Source organism: Gymnodraco acuticeps, unplaced genomic scaffold (assembly GCF_902827175.1).
Source record: "Gymnodraco acuticeps unplaced genomic scaffold, fGymAcu1.1, whole genome shotgun sequence".
NCBI lineage: Eukaryota > Metazoa > Chordata > Actinopteri > Perciformes > Bathydraconidae > Gymnodraco > Gymnodraco acuticeps.
Window position 1 is genome coordinate 1,179,735 of NW_022990015.1, and position 22,857 is coordinate 1,202,591.

At 39.1% G+C, this 22,857-nt stretch overlaps 1 protein-coding gene across 12 annotated transcripts in view; it reads right to left on the bottom strand.

The window, feature by feature from the left end:
* Positions 1-22,492, bottom strand: part of dachd (dachshund d) — a 116,898-nt gene extending 94,406 nt beyond the window's left edge. For 3 of the 12 annotated variants that reach the window (XR_004568700.1, XM_034213597.1, XM_034213598.1), the window contains exon 1: positions 2,742-3,543. Coding sequence is in view for 10 of the 12 variants with exons in the window: in XM_034213597.1 (XP_034069488.1) it covers positions 2,742-3,298 (557 nt within the window). In the remaining 2 variants the exon portion in view is untranslated. Of the gene's footprint in view, positions 1-2,741; positions 3,547-22,461 lie in introns of those variants that run through there. The other 9 variants (XM_034213594.1, XM_034213595.1, XM_034213591.1 and 6 more) reach the window with 5 other exon arrangements.
* Between the last annotated feature and the right edge of the window lie 365 nt (positions 22,493-22,857).

Below are 22,857 nucleotides of genomic sequence, written 5' to 3' on the forward strand. Positions count from 1 at the left end.
AACAATAATTACTAAAATACTGTGTCAGTTATTTTACAAGTAAAAACACTCAATCTTTAAGTATGACAAAGGCATTTTTCATTATATGTGTTGTGGCCATTACCATAATAATAAATACAAAAATCCAACATTGCGTTTCTCAGCAACAGATTTATTTTCTGTTTAATGTTATGCTAAAGTAAGCATAGTAGAGAACAATTTGGTTGGAGTTTGTTTGTGCCCACATCAAAACTAGTCCAGCGGGATGCAGCGATGCTCTGATGCTATTCACATTCACACTGTGTGCAAAATGAGAGTAGTGTTGTTTTAACACAATAGACCGTGGGAGGGGAAAAAAACAGCATGTGAAATAGTAAGACCCATTGTACAGGAGTATTATTCACTTCATTGTTACCACTCTGCCACTGCATAATAAGAGTTGTGATAATAGGTAGTAATAGGGCCGAGATGAAAAGCTAAAGTCTCTCAGGCAGCAGGCTGTTGTTGTGTAACCTGAGCGGGTTAACCGGTGAACTCAGATACTTTTTAACTGACACTAAGTCGGGCAAAACGGAGCACCGCCTTTGGAGAGGGAACTCGTTTTCACCTACAGGGCAACCTGTATCCTGTTTACTCAGACTGATCATTCTGTCAGCAGCAATTCAATGACACACTGTGTAAAGCACACATCCCTGCAAATAAAATCAACTCTTTCTAAGTAACAGAAGCCTTTTATCCAGCGGATGCCTCACTGTTCCATGATGTAATTCTCCAAATGGGGCAGGCAGGCGGGCAGGCTGGGTCTGAGTGATTGATTTCAGCCCAGCACCGGGAGTACCTGGCTGCTTTCAGAGACAATTACAGTCCTGTCCATGTGCCCGTAATAGCCCACCACTTTAGCGTCATTAAAGCGACGCGAGGCACTGCATTATCCTTTAACCCCATCGCTGGCCATCCCCCCATTGACAACCCGGAGAGTTCAACCACATACTTTGTCACCTGAAGCCCCACGCCAGGCTTGAGGAGAGGATAACCGAGCTGTATGTTTTTTTTTCTAAAGAGAGAAAGAGGAGGGGGTTCTGCTCCCTCAATGCTTTATGTAAATGATGTCTAAGCACCCAAGTGCACAGGTTGTTAAGACGAGTACAACAGCAATGGCAACATGAAGCTACAGCATATTTGTAAGCTCTCAATATTATATATAATGTAGATGTGTGAGGCTGGCTGTTTTGATTTAGGCATAAAGAGAACAGGTACTATGTTTATTAATTAAAGAAATGAATTACATGAATTTAGAAAAAAACTTTAGAATTAAAAATGTTTCACAGAATAATGTTATTCTCTCTTCCTCAAAATGTTGTGTCAGTTATTTCATTTGTCATTTTCTGACCAGGCCAAGGCACTTAGATACAGCAGTGCTTTCAGGGTCAACATGTAGTCAACCTCATCATACATATGGATCTTAATGGCACAAAAAAAAAAATCTGTCTGCACAGCAACTTCTGTGTGCTTGAGTGTTTTGTCACGTGCGTTTTATACTAAGCATGCATCTTAAAGTCAGAAATAACTTTTAATTTCACACTATAATTTTTCATAAGGCTGTCTGCTTTTACACTGAGATAACCAAGTGACTCAAAGTGTTTATTGCTATTCCCCACTGATGTGAGCCTTTCCATCATATTTGCATTTCCAGCTCATTTCTGGATAGGAGATCAATATGAAATCAATCATAGTGACAGGTAAGATGGTAAATTTGACCAGGCTGAACCATCCTGTGAGACTGAGCGATACATCAAAGCTAGGAGCAACAGGACAGTAAAAATGGCTTTTAATCAAATATTGATCTTCACTTAAATCACTCCATATTAAAACATATAAAGCTCAAAATATTTGATTTGGTAATATGGCTTCATGCATTAATTTCCACATGCATTATATTAATTAATTTGTTTAATTAAAAGCAAGCATGTTTCATTAAGATACATTTTAATAAGAGTGTTTGACTATTATCCCTGGCATTTACAGTGTGGAAAAGCTGGCTTCATACACTAGACGTGTAGTGAGTGTAATTTAACCTCTTTAAAATCTGTACTGGCTGTCATACTGACAGAACAATTATAACAAAAAATATATCTATATATAGCCATATAATTATGTTAATTATGGTTCACCTTGTTTACTTTTCAAATCAATGTTATGATTGAAAATATATTACCCTGGTGGCAAGTGCATTTCAAAAGAAATAACCTAATTGTTTCAAGTCATTCAAAAAAAAGTTGATTAAGAGGATTCCTTAAATAAAGAGGTATTACATTAAAGTAAGGGTCATAAAATATGATTGGCTTGTTGTTTATAAAATTGTCTTTGCATTGGCAGCCCAACACCTGAAGTTTATTCCACAGCATTGTGAAACTCAGCCGTTGTGTAGCCTACATTATCGATTCATTTGTTCTGAGGCAGACAGGCTATCCATCATGGCACAGCTTTGCCCTGCACGTGCTAAAAACTTTCACTAAACTTTTTCACTGATGTCGCGCGCTGGCCTCTTCCCGTCCAACTGACAACTACGACAAAAGTTAGTAACACACGCTCACAATTGCGCTAAAAACAAGCGATTTGTAACTTCGAATGGCAAATGTATCTCGTCACTTGAAACACTTGTTTAAGTTAAAATGTCTCCCTCTTCCTTGCTCCCGCGCCTTTACGCACGGCTGTCCGTACAGACATTTAAACCAACACGCCGTACAGAGCTCTCCACGTACCTCGCATTGGTGCAGTCGTTGTACAGGGTCTCGAAGTCTTTTCTGGAGATGAGTTTGCAGCGGTTCACCCCGGGTTGGATGGCGCCGAGCCCTCTGAGGATGCGGACCTGCTCCACATTGCACACCACCGGCGTGATCTCCAGCCGCTTCAGCTTGGTGTAGACGGTGTGCAGCCCGCCGACCAGGTGCTTCAGGAACAGGTCGAAAGCCTGAGGAAGGCAGATGAGCTCGCAGCCGTCCACGGTGAAAGACGCCACTTTGGCACCGCGCAACTCGACCATCTTGCACTCATTGTTTTGCGGTATGTTTTCAACAGGCGACGGGGTCGAGTACACGGGTTTGCCGGGTGGAAGACCAGTGTTAGGGATGCCCGGGCTGCCGCTGACGAGGTGCTCTGATCTGAACAGGTTCTGCCCGGTTCCGGGTGGGGGGGCCAGGCATAGGGATGGAGATGGGGATGAAGTTGTCGACGGCGGGGACGTCGTGGCGGAAGGAATCGAGATCGAAGGCGGTGGGACGAGAGTAGTTGGTAGGATCAGAGCAGCCGGTACGGCCATGGTCACCTACAGGAGGGGAAGAGAGTAGCCGAAGTTCAAAGTATAAAACCCAGCCTGCCGAGACACCCCTAAATGAAAGAATCCACGAGAGTTTAGCCCCTCAGATAAGTTGGGAAGTAAAAAGAGCTGCCGAAAAAAGGCGTTCTGAGTGAGGCTTTTGGGGGGGCTGAGCGGCGGGACAATGATCAAAGATAGGAGGAGGAATGACAGGAGGAAAATGAGCTGAAAAGTGCAGCTCCGCTCTGTGGATGAGTTGTTGTTGTCACACGGTACAGAGAGGGAGGAGCTAGGGGACAGTGGGAGCCTTTGAAGAGCAGATAACTGGGCTCGGGCTACACTCACATCGTTCAGGTCTGTTAAAGTGTTTAATTGTTTATTCCACATTAAAGAGATCCGGTTATATCGGATCATAATCTGGTAATTTGCATGTTTTTGCTGTGGTGAAAAACACGCATCAAGATAAATCTAAAATGTCAGTTAACAGTTATTTCTGCTTCTAATAACACATTAACAGCCTGACAGGTAACTTACACCTGCTATCCAACAGTATGCAAACCCATTGCACCACTCTATTGACAGTTGAACACCCTAAAACAGTCAAATGTTTTATTAAAACTGTGTACCCTTTTTTTACTTACATCCTGCAACTGTTGAACGCTCTTTTAACTTTTTATATTCGTAATATGTTCTCACTAAGCATGCCAGTATGAGTCACTGTTCAAGGTTCACGATGTCTGTGAGAAAGGAAAATATGTCTCATTAAATTAGTCCTTTATGATTATTGTATTTGCACAGTCAAAGGGGCTAGAGCTCTTTCTATAAAGTGCATTAAACAAGGCACATGAGGCAATGGCTGTTTTGAGATAGACTTTTTGTATGCATACTAAAACTCTCTATATATTGATATGTAAACTGCAAATGTACAACAGTAAAAGTACTATTTAAAGTCTCTGTTATCACTCATCTCAAATCTAATGCGTTGTAAAAGTTATATCATCTTACATTTGCAGTGCTTCATGCCAGCAGTTGTTTCCCCATTGTCCATTTCAAGTTCAATACCCATGCTAACTACTACAGTGTGTACATAGTTAATAAACTTGACTGAGCTGCAGATAAGTAGGCACTATCTGCATGAGAGAAATTCAACTAAAGAGAGAGATAAACTAAATGCTTTATATAGCATTACATTTGAAAATCTGATGTAGTGTGAGAACAACAAAAAATAACCAAATGAGTTAAAACCTTTAAAAAATGGTTAGGTTATCACGTTTAATAAAACCTCACGTTTTATAAAACATAAAAAGTTTGATTCTATGTAAATATATTAAAGTATTTACACATTTAATAGAGATCATAATAATTGTTCACTGTTTTCTTTCGCAGTATTGCAGTTTCAAATCACTGTAAAAACAACACCGGACATAACATCAGTTTATAATGCTGCGTACTGAAGCAAGCTTAGCACAGAAAGAACACAAACTCTCAAACTTTCTCTCAATCTCAAACTGTACAGGAAAGAAGGATAAAGGCAGAGAGGGAGGAAATGCAGCAGTGCATGGGGGCAGGGTCATGTCCATGCACAATAACAGCTCATGTAGAGTGTACACATGTATTCAATCACTGTGGAACATCATGAGTTACAATAACTTTCTTCCTGCCTTTCTTCATAGATTCATCTGTTGGTGTAAAACCGTAAACTATGTATACATGTAGCTGGATAGTCCAATCTTGGAAACTACATTGCTAGATGACACTCTTTTAAATTCAGAACCTTAAATCTATAAGTGGACGTATTGGATTCTGTTTTGCAGGAAGCTATTCTGGCATTTTGTCAAATTTAAAAAAGGGAATTATTTAAGTGTTATGGATTTTTACCTTCAATTCCCAACACATATACAGAAAGCTTTCTTGTATTTTGCCATGTTTATCGAAGTTGACCATTTTGCTGTGAAATGCATTACATTTAGCAGAGGACATCAGGACTCACCATGTAAGCGCATTAGGTGGAATGAATGCAGTTCACATCAGAAAGGGTGTTTCTTATCACAGTCTGCATTTGCCTTAATGTTCTGTGTATTGCTGTTGTCCTGTTAAGATCAGCTTTAAGATAAGCAGCGTGCCATTTCAAAATTATCATTCAGGGAAAGAGTTAGCTTGTAGTGTAAAATCAATAGCTGCTTAAAATTCATTGCCAGGCAATCCATTTGCCCTTTATGTTGCTAACCTTTCACTTAAATATGCACCATATTAAGATTTCATTATATACAATGAATGTCACAACAGTTTGCCCACTATTTCTCTTGTTTGCATGGGTTAACTGCAAATCATTGTGCTTGTAATGTCTGAAAAATGACTTTCATTAAGATTATGCAGGAAAAGCTATATGAGGCTGAGTGGCCTGATAGGTATTAAAAGGCACCACAGGATATGTATGATGTTTCAGATACAAAGGGCTTTCAACAGACTGGGTGGGCTGCATGTGTCTGACCCCGGTTACGAAAACAAAATGCAACAAAAAAATAAAGTCTGAAAACCGGTGCTGTACATTACACCACAATACTTTGCTGATATAATTGAGCACAAATGCAAAATCAGTATTGAATGTAAAAATCAGGTATGGGAATATTGAGAGGAAACGGCTTACTAAGAAAACTGTTGAAAAACTATTTGTTTCCAGGCTCAGTGGGGCCAAGTAGTGGCTGTGTTAAATTGTCCTTGCAAAAAATAGTTGGATATTTGTACCGTGAATGAAGTTTCCAGCGTGACTAAATCTTTAAGTAACACAAACAGTTAACAGACTTCTCCTAAAAGTACACTGAAGTACAGTACATGCGGAGGAGATTGCAGTAAACAAATGACTGTGTCAAAACGTAATCACCCAGTATGAGTTATGGCATCAGGAAAGCGTTTCAAAATGTATGGATATGGGACAAGACTTGTGTATGATCAATGACACCGTATATTGTTTGATGTAATAATTTATTCACCCCATAAAGCTTTGATAAAACAATGTTGAAAAGCAATTTAAATTGAATTCATTTAAATGTCAATTCTCATGGTTAGGATTTTTCTATAATTGGCTATTTAATTAAAATAATTTTCATAGTCATTAATACAGCCAGCAACTTGTAGCGTGCTGACGTGTTTTAATTACATGGTATTAACAAAATTGATATGCTTTAGAAAGCATGGTGAATAAGAAATAATTAGACCAATCATACATCATCCTCTTATGGACATTAAGTGTATCACAATATAATTGATGAACTTAAAAAACAAGAGAGATAAATAACTTTAATTGAACAGAGTTGGTGTACAGAGCTTGGAATAAAGAATCATACTCACGATGTATTATATTTCAGAGGCAATTCATTATCTGTAACATCACTTAGCCCTCTGTGCACAGCACTCTCCCCTAACCTATGATTACATGACATTTGGAAGCAGTGATACTGTGTAGTCTTTTAAAATGTCCTTTTACCTAGTCTGCATAAATCTTCAAACCGCTTTTCCGCATGGGCAAATAGGAAGGCGGGGAGCAGCTTCAGACATAAGAATCATTTAGATGCTTGGAATAAAGCACGTATTGATCATGAATATTTGCTTCTCCAAGGTTACACTGCCTTGACCCCATCTATCCTTAGAAAGCGGCCAACACAAACATGTCACACAGGGTAAAGGGGAGATGTCAGAGAGCAGGCTGATGGTGGAGGGGGTATGATAATTGTCTACTCTGGCCATTAAATGAATATCTAATTACAATTAAAAGGATTGGACATCTCTCAGAATGCTAATTGTTCAGGGTGTAGTGACAGCTTCTGTATTGTTATTATCAGAAACACAAACGGTTTCATTTAATCCAAAATGTGGCAGTCAATATTAGGGATAAAACCGTTTAAAATTACTTGGCAAATCACTGATTAGGTTCTTTTTGAGCAAAAAGACAAAACATTCTGTGATTCAGACTTTCTCAAATCAAGTGCATTTTGAATCTTTTTTGTTTTGGATTGTTTGTTCGGACAACATAAAGGCATCACCCTCACTCTGGGAATGTTTGATGTGTCATTTTGACACTTTTCAGCCATGTAATCTAATCAACGGATTTATCAATATTGAAAATGTTTTTGTTGCACCCTCATTAACACGAGGTGTAGGCTAATAACACTAAATTAACTTTCCGAAGAGAAGCAGGCAACAAAGAAAACTGAAAATAAAGTTAGAAAAGTCTGAAAAAAGCAACGCAGAATCCACATTTAGTGAGAAATTGTGGAAAATGACTATTATTTCTTAGATTTCTCAATTATATAATCACAATTTCAGCAATGACGTTACCGAAGAGTTAGAACCAGTATTTATTTACACACTAGAATTAACCGTGGATGCTCACTTTATATTTGGGTGATTTACGTCCCACAATCTTCCACCTCTTGATACAACAGGCCAGATAATAGAAAGCTCCTTCACACAAAGTATGTAAAATAACAGCTTTCTGGTAATGTGACTGCTCAAAAGAGGAGCAAATGGAGTTCACTTCATTTTCAAAGAGCCAGCCTCTCCCACAATTAGAGTAGTCACGGCCCACATCCTGCAGTACTTCATTTGATGCCACGCAGCTTCCAATATAACTGGGGTGCAAGAAACAGAGAGATTTGTGGATATCTAAATTGCTAAAGGAGAAACCTGTATAAACAGCGGTAATTACCGGGCCATTGACAGTCTCTCAGTGTTGTGCTCATTCTGCCACAGCCGCAGTGATTAAAATGAATCCTCATCGACTTCTCCATTAAAGCGCTGGCAGGAGTGATCCCGTGACCTTTCCCCATTGATTGAACATAACAATCACAATTCAATTGTAATGCAAAGAGAACATTTGTTATAATGTACATGAGATGCATGAGCCATTTCCTGGGAGCGGGGAAAGGTAATCAATGGAGTGACTCTTGGCGTGATGCAAGGAGAATGAGGCTGTGTTTGCAGGCCCTAATTCATACAGCCTGCAGTGTATGATGGAAGGCAATGATATGCATGTAAACACTCCGATTTCTCTGTGCTCATCGTTCAATAGGATAACAACAAATCCTGATTTCTATATCTACTAACAGCCCAGCGCTGCTGTGATTGGCAGTAATGCACATGCACTTCTGGTCCGATCTGAGATCAAAGTTTGATTCATGTATCATGTCACATGGTGGTATCTCTTCTAAATGATCTTTCAGAGCGACTGCCATCATTCAAGAGGAGAGACTTATTGTAACATATGACTTCAGAGACAACAGGCTCTTGCCGGGACACTCGTGGAAATACTAAGCAGAACACTAAGTACCCACATAAACATATATAATATATTGGAACGATCTGAAATGCAGCTATAGTGTATGTTCCAGTGATAGTAAAGCAAGGACACCCTTGTGAAAGCGTAATTACTAATGATTAGCTAAACTCAAGCAAGTGAAAGCACAAACTGCACAATCCATGTGCCACCGAATAGAAAAGTATGATAGGCATAACAACCCATCACTGTTCAATCCCTCTTTAAAAGCTGCACTCGATCGTGTATTTCAAAAACTGTCTTATGAAGAGTGTATGCGAATGATGTCCTTAAGGGATTTCTTTTTAGAATCGGGAGATTATAGTTTACACGGACATTAAACAGATTAAACCAGCCAGCTCTCTAAAGGCAGTTTATCTAATGGAGAAAATGTGGTATGCTAATTGAGAAATTCCAATGGTAAAATTATATTTAAACCTCTCTCTCTGTCTCACTCTCTGTTTCTCCCTCTCTCTCTCAGTGCTGGAGGATTTTAGTTTGGCTTGATGAAATCAAATGGCTAATCACAGCCATAAGCTGTGAGACGTTAGCTGAGTGAAACAGTGTTTGCCATGCTAAAAGGTAATTGTCTCGGAAAACTTCATCGATGACAGATTCAATTCCATTTAGTAAATGTTTAATAAATGCTGTACAAACAGGCTGCCCTATCTCGCTGTGCTTAGAAAACAAAGGGAAACTTTAATTGCTTTAATCATCCCTAGCTTTGACGTTGTTATTGGCCTTAAAAATAGCAGTTAACAGAAACTGTCCTGCTGAGGAAATTGAACCACATTTGGAAAATGATCCGTAATTAAGATAGGGGCATCCCGAGCAGCGAGGTCCAGGCAAACTGTTGAGACTAGGAAAAACATTCCAAGTCATACAAAGCTATTCAATTAACAGAAGGACCCAAGGAAAACAACCTCCCTATTATGTATCACTTACTTTAATCAGATTGAAAGCGATTGTATCCTTTTTGAAAATCCCCTAACACAAACATGTTAATTAACAGATAGGAGGGTGGAAAGATGTATTTTTCATTAGCGGGTGAAATAATGTTCCCCTTTTAACATCAAGGAAAATCAACTGCTTACTGCAGTTAAACCAGTCAGCGGTGTAAATTCCCTGCCAGCATTTTTATTTAAAACCTCATTAATGTGTTTCAACCCAGCATAGCTGTACCTTTAATCTGCACTAAAAGGAAATAATGTGTTTCCTGCTTTATTTACCAGCCTTACTTAACAAGTGTTCCTGTACAATTAGAATTGTTAATAGATCTGGAAACAAAAGGACTTTGAAGGTGGGAAAGTGCTGACATTATTTCACAGGGGGAAAACACTCTTGAGAAAAAAGATCTGCTGTAAATGTAGTTTCCTGGAACACAGGCGCACTGCAATGTTGGTCTCTCATTAGAAATGCCATGCACAGGACATAAATCAAGGCCCGTAAAACATTTCATTGCCACACAACACTAAATTACACACTTGCTGGTTTGCCACACTGATTGTGTTTAAACATTGTAATTTTACTTTATTCCCATTAAATCTATGCAGAGTTTTACAATCCATAAACAGAGTATCCGTAATAAAAGTTAATAAATGTCAGAATTTGCATTCGGAAAAAAACACCCTGCTACATTTTTGCAAATATCAATCTATGAACCTTTCAACATTTCATCAAACAAAATGCTAATTGTACCTTTAGGAATTTGGGAGACAAGTGACAAGAAATGAGATGCAATGTCCTTTGGAATCAGGAAATCAGCAAAGCTGGAATACATTAAGTGTGAGGCCACAGCAAAGTGAAGGAGGACTGTTTCTGTGCAGAACAAAAGACAGTGACAGGATGTAATAAATTGTAATCCTAAACAGCTTCCTATGCGTTCAGGTGTAATTTAACAGCACTAAAGCAGAATGCACACCAGTTTGGTGATTCGATCCCCGTCTACCTCCTGTCTTTCTTATTTTCCTTCCTTTCCTTTTCCTATTATTGTTTTTGTATGGTTTTGATAGAAGCCGAATGGATTTAATCATTTGAACATGTATAGCATTACAGTGATAGTAAGGAGTAATCAATAGTGTCAGGTTGACCTTTGGATGACTGCATTTTCAGACACTGTTTTGTTATCACTTAATGATTGCGAATCATGAAATATTAATTAGTGATAGCAATCTTGTTCTACTTTATGAACAAAATAAACACAAACTCCCCTCTTTATCTCCTGATACACACTCCGATCTGTGTATTCGTCACTAATCCTACATACCAGTGTTTAGTTTGAATGTTTACTTCAGAATATGTATTACCCATTGTTAGGAACCATTTAATTAGGAATATCCCTTTGCATGCAAGGTAACATGAAGATGTATTTCCACTTTATTACTGCCCAATTATAAGATATGTTTGAGAACATTTGAACTACATTGTTCTAAATGATTTCTAAAAACTGTGCCACATTCATACTGTACTGGAAAAACTACCATTTAAAGAGCATCACTCATGGTTGGCCAATACAGTTTGGTCAGTATCATCACTTATACTCACCCCATATATCTGATGAACACCAAAGGACCAATTGTAATCTACTCTCCTGTTGTGTGCACCAGGCTAAAGAGGGGCTGCTCACCATTAACAGCAACACCAGGCTGTACAAATGTGAAGAAACCAATGGTGTGTAACCATTATCATTGTGTCGCTTTGGCCATGTTTCTGTTTAGTTATCATGATCACCGTATGATACTGATATTATGGTGCATAATATGATACTCAAATGTTATATTATGAGTTAGTGCAAGAGGTCATTCTTCATTTTAGTATCCATGCTGTAATCTATCAAAAAGCCCTATCAGGGCAGCTCTATGCTATAATATCTCTCCGTTTGCAGTAGGTTACTATGCTCTGCTGGTTTAGTAAACTAAGCATCCAACAACAATGATTATTCATGTCATTCTTCAAAGGTCCTTGAGAGGATCTTGATGCAGCAGCAATTCAACCTTTCGTATTAATTCAAGCTTGGCTAAGATTGTACCATCTGGGCCCTTGTACTTCATGATTAATGCCAAAGAGTTGATTCATATGTGCAATTGGAGTTTAATAAACAAGGATTTCAGAGTTAAATGGCACATACAGATGCCTGGGATGAACTCATTCATAGCATCTAATTTGTGTTCTTGCTAATAAAGCCCACTCATAATTGCGCACTACAATCATCTCCTAGATACACAAATATGGGGATTTGGTGATTAACATAATGTGTTTCTTCCAGAGGAATTAATCCGACAATTCTAAGATGCCTTCAGACATTTGTACATAAGATTCTTTATTTGCTGCAAATTAACTTACTACTGCTACAGCATGATTAACACTGGCACAAAAAATAATTACTGTTCATCATTGTTCAGATTAAGCCCCAACAAACTTTTCCCTTTTAAAACAGTGTTATTGCTACTAGACATGGCTTTGCAAACCATATTAACTTTGTCATTCTTCCCTTGCTCACATTCTTAGTCTGTTTCAATGTCACAGTACGTGCTGCAGACTTCATAAAGAGAGGCATTAGCTTCTCAATCTGACACAGAGGCCCCACACAACAGTGACCTCTACAGGGGCACAGGACACATCAACTGCATATCTGTCATGCTCACTGTAACACCGTTACATGCTTCAGCACGTCTCACCAATGTTTTTTTAAGGTCATGCAATCATTGCATCCAGCCATTAATATACCTGATTCTGTTGTACCAAAGAAAGTTATCTGTTACTGTCATAGAATAAGAATTCATCTTATTTCTCATGCCAATTCAGATGTGAGTTATTGTCAAATATGTTTTGATTGTATACTGTTCAGTCAAATAAACGTTATTATTGTGTATTTTATTCTTTTGAATACGACTAGTATTATTTCCCACTAATGGTAAGCAATCTCCTTTGAAAGACAGTTCTGATCGACAGGTTAATGGCCATAAATAAAAAAGACTATTATTGCTCAGGTACCTTGGGATCCTTTTGGATCTGGCTCACCAAGAACCAACTGGCAAACATCGACAACACAAAAACAGATTTGGTTATGAAGAACTTTAAATGTAACCTTTTTGTTATTTTTTATGTCCTAGTGCTGGATAAAGCATCAGATTAAGATGCCGATTAAGGCAAGGTGTAACGCAAACAGGTGGGGTTGCTGCATATCAACAAGTAATGCCCTCACACACCCCCCCCCGCCCCTCTGCTTTTAGATTGAAGACAAAGAACAGAGCAGTGTCTTTAGTGAGGTAGCGGAGGAATGGGAGGGAGCCAAGCCACGCAGACCCCAGCCAAGTGCAGGATCACGGACGAGGAATGAATGATGCTTAGATAAGGGACAAAGTAAAGAGGGCAGACCAAACAGGAAAACTACGAAGGGAAAATGTGCGGGGCGTTGCCTGCCTGAGCAGGAAAATGTGCCGATATGAAAATATGTTGCTTTTCTTTTAGGATTTTAATTACTGTGTATTTTTGCACTGCATGTTTTTTTTTGTTAGCACAAAAAACATTCCAGTTAAGTCTATACATATACAATAAGGGTGTAAGATGAACTAAGAGGCACAGAGAGTCCTCTTCCAATGCTAACATTCCAATTGTATGATATTATTATACATTAGTTTAACAGCTAACAGTTTCGTATCAGGAAATCCTGGATCCAGTACACTACTAGAATCAAATCCTTCTCTTCTTGGCCCATCTGTCCACCAACGTTTGCACTGAAATGTTGAGGTTTTGAGATATCTGTCTCATGAAAAGTGTAAAAACCAGGTGGAAACATGTGACTTCTTAAGTGAAAGCAATACATCTGTGCAACATTTTTATGACAAGGCAATGTAGGTGTAACATATTTTAGAAGCAGTTATGGAAGCTTTCATTAGAAATAGAATAACTAGCATTGAAGAGCAACACGTTTGACAGTTGGAAGTGCAACGTGCGGATGTAAAATATGCAGTTCTCCAGCTAATATACTCATGGCACAATTGCAGACCTTAAAATGCTAAATTAGTCATTGAGAATAGGGCCAAAATAGAGAAAAAAAACCTAGGGTAATCTGCTTCTTTTCCCACACAAGGGACCAGGAGAACACAGGCTATGTTGTACCCCCCTTTCCTTTTTATCCAAGTTCTCCTTTATGTATTCAAATTCACTTCAGCAGCATAAAATTCTCCCAAGAGACAGCATTGTCCTCCTGCTTGTCCCTTGGGCTCCCAGTAACATCTCTTCACTCCACACAATTGAGCGCTACACCTAGCAGACAGACGTTTTTCCACAGTGCCCTCTTTTTAAATAATTCAATGCCATTTGAAGAAAATTAATTAAAATGCTTTAACGCTACCAGTAAATGCACAGAATGTATAAAGGCTTTGTGCAAATTACTCCAGTTTAAGTATGGCGGAGTGAAACAAATGTAGTGAATAGCCTTTCACCGGTTTTACTCCCTGAATAATAACCGCCGTTGTGTCATTATGTGTGAAAATAAAGGGTACACACATTTTACCCTCTCTCTGTCTCATTGCATTCAGGAAACTTAGAATAGCACATTTTCCACCGATGGCTGAGTTGCAATTGCAGTTACAAATGTACGAACACTATACTTTCATAATAACGCGGTCCAAATGCTTCAAAAGGCGCATAGGTCTGCTCTAGTGAACTTGAATGTGTGGTCCTTGGTGCATAAAGTAAGCATAAGGCCAACTCTATAGCAATGAGGCTTTACTGAATGAAATGAAAAGCCTGAGGCGTCAGAGTTAATACATTAACACAGGGAAGGACTAACAGACACAAATACTAAGAAGCGGAATAAAATAAATGACAGAGAACCGTACTGAAATAATAAGTATCTGGCTTGTATTTTACACTGAAGTTGTGATCATAAGTCCCCATCTTAAGATGTTAATTTATTATGTTTTATGTACAAAAATAAATGAATATAAATACGCAATCTCCGTTATCATGAGGGGTTCTGCCAGAGGCTCCCAACACATAAAAATCACATAAACCCCTTTGGTAGGAGTGATTTTAAAGTATTACAATATTATCATATCTATTCACTGCTAGCATGATGCAAATAGGCTCAATGACATGCCTGCCTCTACAAAACTCTCCCACTGGGTTCTAATAAAACAATTTCCCACTCTCCATTCTCCCTCAGAAACATACCAGTCTGCAGCCCTGTGATCTGCTACAGACAAAATGAGACGCAGCAGCTACAACAGAACTGAGACACAGTCAGAGTATTCCCTGCGCTCCTTGAATAGATAATGCTTTTCCTTCACATTCCTTTATTCTTTCAAAAAGAATGCATCAGAGGCCAAATATTAATTCTTCTCGTCATATGGAGGAGCTACGCAAGTGGCATACTAGGATGGGCTTTTGAATGATTAAGGGAAAACATAAAGGGTTTCTTTTGGCGCTTTGAACTTTCTGCAGAGTTCTGAGAACTCTCCACTTATTCCCCACTCTGCAGGAGACTTGATGTTAAAAGACAACATTAATGAAAGCTCTGTAACAGGTAGAGACAGAGGGATTAATGCAATCTAAACACAGCAAGCCTCTCAGAACTGGCTCTGGCTAGCAGGCGAATGGGGAACCACTTTTCTTCACTTTTCCTGTGTCCTCCCACCATGAATCTCCTTTAAAGAAATGCCAATAGATCCGATCACCTCATTCAGTATTCCCTCCCTCCCTCACCGGGCCCATAAAGATGCACGTGTGGGGGAATCACTTCAAGGAATGACATTGACTGGGGATGTGCTGACTTGCACCACTGTTTGTCTTTTGATGTGAGAGATCAAATCAATGTACACGCCGTTCTCCGAGCAATGTGCAGGCAGATTAGCATTAGCCCGAAGGTGCCTGCTTGCCCTCAATCATTAGCGTTAGCGTCTGACTCTCCAAATAATCAGGATTTACTCAGTGCTGTTGTGAGCTGCACTGATAGGTGCAAAAACAGCATAACATTTAAGATGAAGGGTAATGTGAAGCTGTCATAATGAGACTAACACCTACATAAGCCATATACACTGCCTGACACTGGCATTTGTTATTGGTGTGAGCGCGATATTTGTCACTGGCCTGGTGTGCAATGGTGCCTTCACATGGAAAATACCACGATGAGATCTCCTGAGTGCTTAAGTCAGATGGATTGAATGCTCTTGAACACTGATAAAGGTTGATTTCAGGTTGTGGCAACATTATTGTAGGAAGACTAATGCAGAATAATTGTCATATTTTGTCCCGTCAAACCCCGGAACAATGATATATTTAACGCTCTAAAGTTTATCTTTGCATCACAAGGGAAATATCAGCATATTGCATCAATATTTGAGTATATTTTGATAAACTTTTTGACAAATGTATTCCCTAAGTGTCCCTTCAGTGTTAAAAGAGAATTACTCCAACAATAATTGTGTAAAGAAACTATTAAGGGGTGCGACTTGAGATTAAAAAGGCATAAGGATCTTGGCAATGTATTTCTGCCACATTTGAATTCATACTGTTTGCCTGTAACTTCATGCTAATGATCAAAGTTGAGGGGGGGATTCTCCTGAGTGCAAGTTATGAAGATGAGATGAGGAGAGAGAGGGAGAGAAACTGCTTTGCTGCCCTGCTTTGAACACTTTTACACTTTCCAACAAGCTTTGTTTTTTAATTGGCTGAAATTAATCTTAGGGATGTAGATGCCTGATTTGCATTCATTAAAACCCAACCAAAAGAAGTCATGCTTAATTCCAATCAAATTTGCTTAATTATGCATGGCGAGATATTCCCAAATGAGCTGTGGATTTTTGTCAGACCCTTTTTTTGTTTCCTATAGCAAATAAAATGTAATGAAGCTGTCTTTTTGTGTTTTACTGAATGTTGAGGAGCACCTTGAGTCTGGGCTGAAAACAATATTACTGCTAAAGTGATTATAAGAATCTGCATTTTTCATTGTTAATTGTAGATGTCAGCATCATTAATTTAAATTTACGGCAGGCAATAAAATTAAGAATACTTTGTGCTGATGTTTTAAATCATGCCTGTGAAGGGGACACATAATGCAACTTAAATCTCAAGTAGATATTGATTGGGGTGGATGGTCTTTTCTATGAATCTTAAATAGGCAGACGCTGGGAATCTGCTTGAGACTTCACTTTTACGAGTTAACTCCAGCACCAGATAGCACAAGTGCAATACAATTAAAGAAGTGTCAGTTTATGCACACACGCATTTGTGCGCGTGCTGTCACACACACAACTTAATCAGTAAACTGCATAACAACAGAATGATGTTGAACCAGAAGACAGTCATAAAGGAGTGAATGCGATACAATTTAATCAAAGCACAAATAACTTCTCCATAAATAGTTTAGAATAGGAACACTATTACCTAATATCCAAATAAAACTATGTGATTCTGTCCATTATTTTACTACTTTTTTTTGATATTTTGACAGTTATATTAATTAGATGGTCTGACATTGTGAGACTGTTTGTGGAGGCAGAATGGAGGAGTTTGAGGTGCGGTGCTGTACAGTGCGTGGTCTATGGGGGATGACATTATGTGTTTCTGCTCCACCACTTGATTTATAGCTTCATTTGGACCGCGCTTGTACGAAACACATCCTGCCGCTGCAGGAGCTTTAGTGCATTGTAGTCTGAAAACAAAGGAAGAATAAAATTGATCTTTCTGGACACACACAAAATCAATGAATGGCTATTTCCTGTTCCATGGCATGTTAGTCCAACTGACTTGCTCAATCCTTGAACTTACCTTGTGTCCTCATTGCCGGAGAGGAAAGGGCTTCAGAGTTCAGTGGAAACTTAAGATGATGTCATTTGGGTTTCTTTGGATCGGAGACATTTTGTTTTCACTCCCTGCCTTGACCCTTAAAAAGAAAACATTGCAAGGGCCTCAAGTTGCCATCGCTTGCTTGTTTTCTTATTATAAACTGTCAATCTTTTCCAATGTTTAGTTTTAAATTTGTAAAAGTGTGTGGGAGGCTACTTTTCGATGATTTAATATCAAGGCAGCTAATATGGCAAAAGGGAAACACACAAAAGCCAAAACCTAACTCATACATGTATGTCTTGAAAAGTGTGAACTGCTTTAGTTAAACTGCACATGCTTGATTATTCCAGAGGATGTGTTTGTACCTGTTGTACAATACCTTCTGTTTTGTAACAAGGTGATTGTGTTTCCAACACAAAAAGACTGTGATGTTCAATTGTTCTCTTTCAGCCTGGCTGTTAGCCAGCGGCTCCTTCTTGACACATGGAGCTGGTACACTATCAGCTCCCCTCTCCTCTTCCTGTCTGCTTTCCTGGCGGTGACTGAAGCAAGTCACTCTAATGCAACAATGATGGTGATTTCACTCTGCTTATCGAAGCGACTAAGTACTTAAGCAGCTGCTTGTACTTTGATCCAATTTACTTCCTGAATGTGTGCTTCCTCATGCACAGTAAACAGGCCTGCCTAAGTTGTCATTAGTTCAAAGCTAAGGCAAATAGTTCACGATTATTGTTTGCTCATTTTTTCGTCCTACTTTCTACAGTAGCTCTGTTAACAGAAGAGAGTTAACTTTAGTGACAGGCCTTCTCAATATGGGGCATATTTCAGGTATCAATTTGTACGTTATGGCAACGGCTATAATTCAATATTGCCAGCGGAGCTCTGGAGGTTGAACGAAAAAGCCATAAGTTGAATAGCGCAACCTTTAACATCATTGTGCGCTTGACTCATCTCCAAGGACAGGACAGATAAAAGATGATCAGTAAGAAAATTGATAGCACTGATTTAATAAACATCCTCAAAATGATCTCGGTGACCTGCAGGTAGCGCGGCAGTCACTCGTACTTCTCCTGGGTTAAAGAATCAAGTGAGATGATTCATTTGAGTGACTGAGGTAGTTGAGTTTGATGGATCATTCCTAAAAGCATCATTGCTAATCTTCAGCTCCTCTTTTTTAGGTTATTCACAGATCAGTGAGTTTTCCGGCTAATCCTGGACCTGACGCTGCTCTTGTCTGTGTACATGGTATTCATCATACTCTGACAGGCAGAGTCCTTCAGACGACAAATAACCTTCAGAGAGGGGAGGCAGGCAAGCAGTAGGTGTGCAGTTATTTTGGATACATTTCACAGTGGAGTAGGAAAGCTGCACGGGGAGATGTATGGTGTCCTTGTTGGGTGCGGAGAGATGGACCCCTCTCCGTTTCGTAGCATAATCATTCTGAGCCTCAGCCATGCCTTCGACAACTCAATCAGACAGCTCTCTACCTGTAAAGTGGCTGGGTTGATTTGATTGCCATTTTTATTGGATCCCGGTCACATAAATCAAACCAATGGGGACGGCTGTACAGACGTGACCACTCGTCATTCGCTAGTAGCCTTGGAAACATTGTTTCGGGGGCCGCGTGGCTGTCATTGGAAGTAAATCAGGGGTCTGAAGTTTCTTTCCTCCAACACAGGAGCATTGAGTTAAATCATCTTGAAAATTGATGTCAGTGCGCCCAAGTGTTTTCACCTATCCCTTGGATAGAGTCCCATCAACTGGTGACAATGTCAGCACTTTTACCCTTCCCTCAAAAAAAGGATGTTTCCTGTCTTAAGGTCTAGAGGCCTGCTGTGGCTGATAAGAGCTGTTAAAGTTTTCTATCGGATTTATTACTTGTTTTCAAATATAAATATATATTTTGCTGTAAATCAAAACAACTAGAAAGTTTAAAATTGAACTGGAAACATTTAGTAAACTTTAAGTTATACATTTGTTTTTGAGTTCAATTCTATATTTGAGTTGGAATCAAAAACAACTAAATCAGACGGTTACGTCGACTTGCACTGGGAGTCATTTATCCTGTAAAATAAAGTAGTCCTCCCTTCCAGCCGGTAAACTCAGAGACCCCGTCTTTGAAACTTAATTCATTGCTCATCGCTAAGCACTGTCTGGTGAGCTTTTTTGATTCAGTGTGAACTGATTAAGTCTATCATGTCCACCAGCGCTTACAGTGGGAACATATTAGATTAAATACAGGTAGCTAATTTCCTCCTCTGCATGGGTGAGTGGGAGTATGAATGAAAGTGATGTAAAATTAATTTAAACCTCTGAAATTTTGATCACACTGAGGCTATTTTGGTTCTCATGATGACAAGTAATAGGCGGTTGTTGCTTTCTAACCTCACAATATTACCCCGTTTGCCTATAGGGCTTTCAGGATCAATTTCATTCAGCATAAATATCACTTGATCTGTAAAACAAATTAGAAATAATAAAAGCAATAAAAATGCACCCAAGCTCTATTGAGATGTCCCTTCTAGCCATGTGTCAAGACTGAAGACATTAATGATACACGGAGGAGAGAAAATTACCATCTAGGATACGTCCGAACCAGTAAACTGGTAAACAAGCTGGCCGTTAGGAGTGGGGATGATTTGAATCAACAAGGGTGAACAGATATGGATACTCCGCGCATTAGTGTTAATAGGAATAGATTATGGAGGGATTTCGTGGAGTGACCTTCAGTGCACTAATTGAAATAGTATTCCGAGTCAGCAGTGGAGTAATCAACTTAAACACAGAATCATAAATCATCATGAATAGCGCTGTCACAACCAAGCCATTAGCCTCGTGTTTTTTCCCCAGCAACCTCATGAAAATATCTGCCACACCGATCCGTAGGTTAATAGGAACAGAAATGGCATTTAGAGTCTATTTGGATCAAATGTACTGTGAGCTTGAAAGTATAACTTTGCTAATTTGCAGGTAATGTGAATTGATGTAGTAAGGGTTGAAGATAGTTCAGGCAACGAGTCAACGTGATAAAAACGCAAGAGCTAGATATAGCGCTCATCATAACGGCACTTTGTGAAAAGTCTTCTGTCTACGAACAGTCTGACACCAAGGGGCCCAGTAGTGGCGAGATATGTTATCAGGCAGGGGTTAGGTAATCATATTTGCTTGACTTGACCTTTGTCTTTTGTTATTAATTATGGCTGACAAAAACGCAATAAATTGTGGGACCTTAGAGCTACACTTGCTCACTCTAAGAATGTGCAGGGAGCAACTTGGGTGATCATTGCACAATTCATAACACCACTGTGCTGTGTGATACTGCAGGCTGTTAGTAACTGCACTCTTTATCAGGTCTAATCCACATAATGCAAGTTTATTTACTTAAAGCCACATATATTTCAAGTATCCATACGGAGTGCTTTGTCAAAGTTTACTACATCTATATTAATATCAACAAGTGCCCTCACAGTCAATAGCTTTTTAATTGCAACTAAAGTGAACGAATTAGATACTAAACAGTCGGTTAGCGTCAGTAAAATGTCTTTCACACAACAATACCCAGCAAACTTGTCAGAAATGCTGATAAGAGGGCCGATCCTGGGCGCTTACACGGCATTAATCAAATAGCAGGTCTAATTAAAAGTGCTTTAAACAAAGCTTTTTTTCTAAATGTTGCTCAGGTATGGCAATAATTTTTGATCAGCCAAGCCTGGAAGACAAATAATTAGAACTGCCACAGAGGCCTGATGAGTGATGTCAGCATCTCCGAGTGACCTTCCCCTGCTAATTAATTTTCATTCCAGGGAAAAAAGACCCCGTTGTTGCACATTATTAATTGAGTTCATGAAAAGATGCACCTGATTAATTTTTGTTGATAATACTTGTCATTCTGGCCGCCGCTCGTAATCATTTTATGGGTTTTCATCTTAGTGTTTTTCAAAGTTGATCCAAGTCATCTTTACTGGAGATTAATTTGTCCAAAGTAGAGCTGCCCTGTCCCATCAGACAGCCGGGCCTCAGTCTGTCTCACTTAGACGGCTGGGCAACACATGGTTCCTCTTTATCGGCATTTGTTTATTCTTATTTACCGTAACACATTTATAGAGGGCACATATTGAGAGTAAGCGAGAATAATTAGCCTCACAAATTAATAATTAACTTTTATTACAAAACCATGTTGTGAATGTATAAAAATGCCACAACACTAAATTCAAGTTAAGCTGCTATGTCAGATAAAGTCGTGGCATTAAAGGTAATAATCCAGTAGTGGGTAATTTACTAATGCAGTGTATTAAATAAGATATAAATATGCATAGCAGCAGAAAATGCAAGGAAAAACTTAGAAGCATGCTATGATTAAAACGGCTTCTTAGTTCTATGTGTTACTGTTGAAAAACTAATGGATTATATAATTATGTGTGATGTGATCAGCAATATGTTATGCAACTTCTTTTTAAAGGATACTGAGGTGCCACGGGTGTAAGGGTAAACATTTTAGGGTATTTTGTGCAGCGTAATGTTACAGATTGGCTGGGCATCCAGACTTTAAACAGCTCTGTTTAAAATATATTCAAGTGTAAGGAAAATAGATCCAAGAGTTTGAAGGCTTATCAGACCCAAACACTACAGATGTGTTTATAATACTTCAAGACTATATTGTTCAACTCTATCATGAGATAAGCTTTAAAATGTCCCTGTTCAAGTTACATTGCCGGATGATGTTGCATGGTGTTGTGGTTAGAGCTGGGCCAGGTTCAGCTATACTGAAAGCCTAGCACTTTCTCTGCTGCGCCAACACATTGGCCTCATTCTGGCTGGTAGTATGATGGAGTTCAGGAGGAATTCAGCACCCTGTGAAACTGATGTGCTGGTGCGCCCCTCAATTTGTTCCCAAAAGCTGACAGCAGCCTCTGCTTCTACTGTCAAGACCTGTACTATTTGTCAAAGAGGCAGCAAAGATTCTTCTTAAGGAAACGTAAAATGTGTATGACAGTTGGGTTGGAGTTTGATAGCCCTTATAGTGAATGACTATGAACTTATTCGATCTGTTAACGAGTATTACCTTGACTTGAGGTCGACATCATTTTGGGGGTCGGAGCAGCTTGTCTTTACTCTTGAGGCAGGAGGAATGGATGGACGGCAATGAGGAGGCAATGCAGCAGCTTCGCTCAGAAGATCCCAAACACTGCCATTTTCAAGCATATTTCCCATTAGACATTTTGCAGACATTTAAACACAAGGGGGAATCATTTACTTAGAACAAAATGAAATCCTTAGGCTATCCTTATGATGACTAAACGTTACAAAAACAACAATAGCCATGACTAGCTAGATCAATATTTAGTTTCTAACCAATGAGGAGCATTTATCAGGCAAAAACGTAGTAATAGTCACTATTAATCCCTTCATAACCGTTATAAAGTCCACTTTTTACATACTTTCCCTACACCTTACTTCA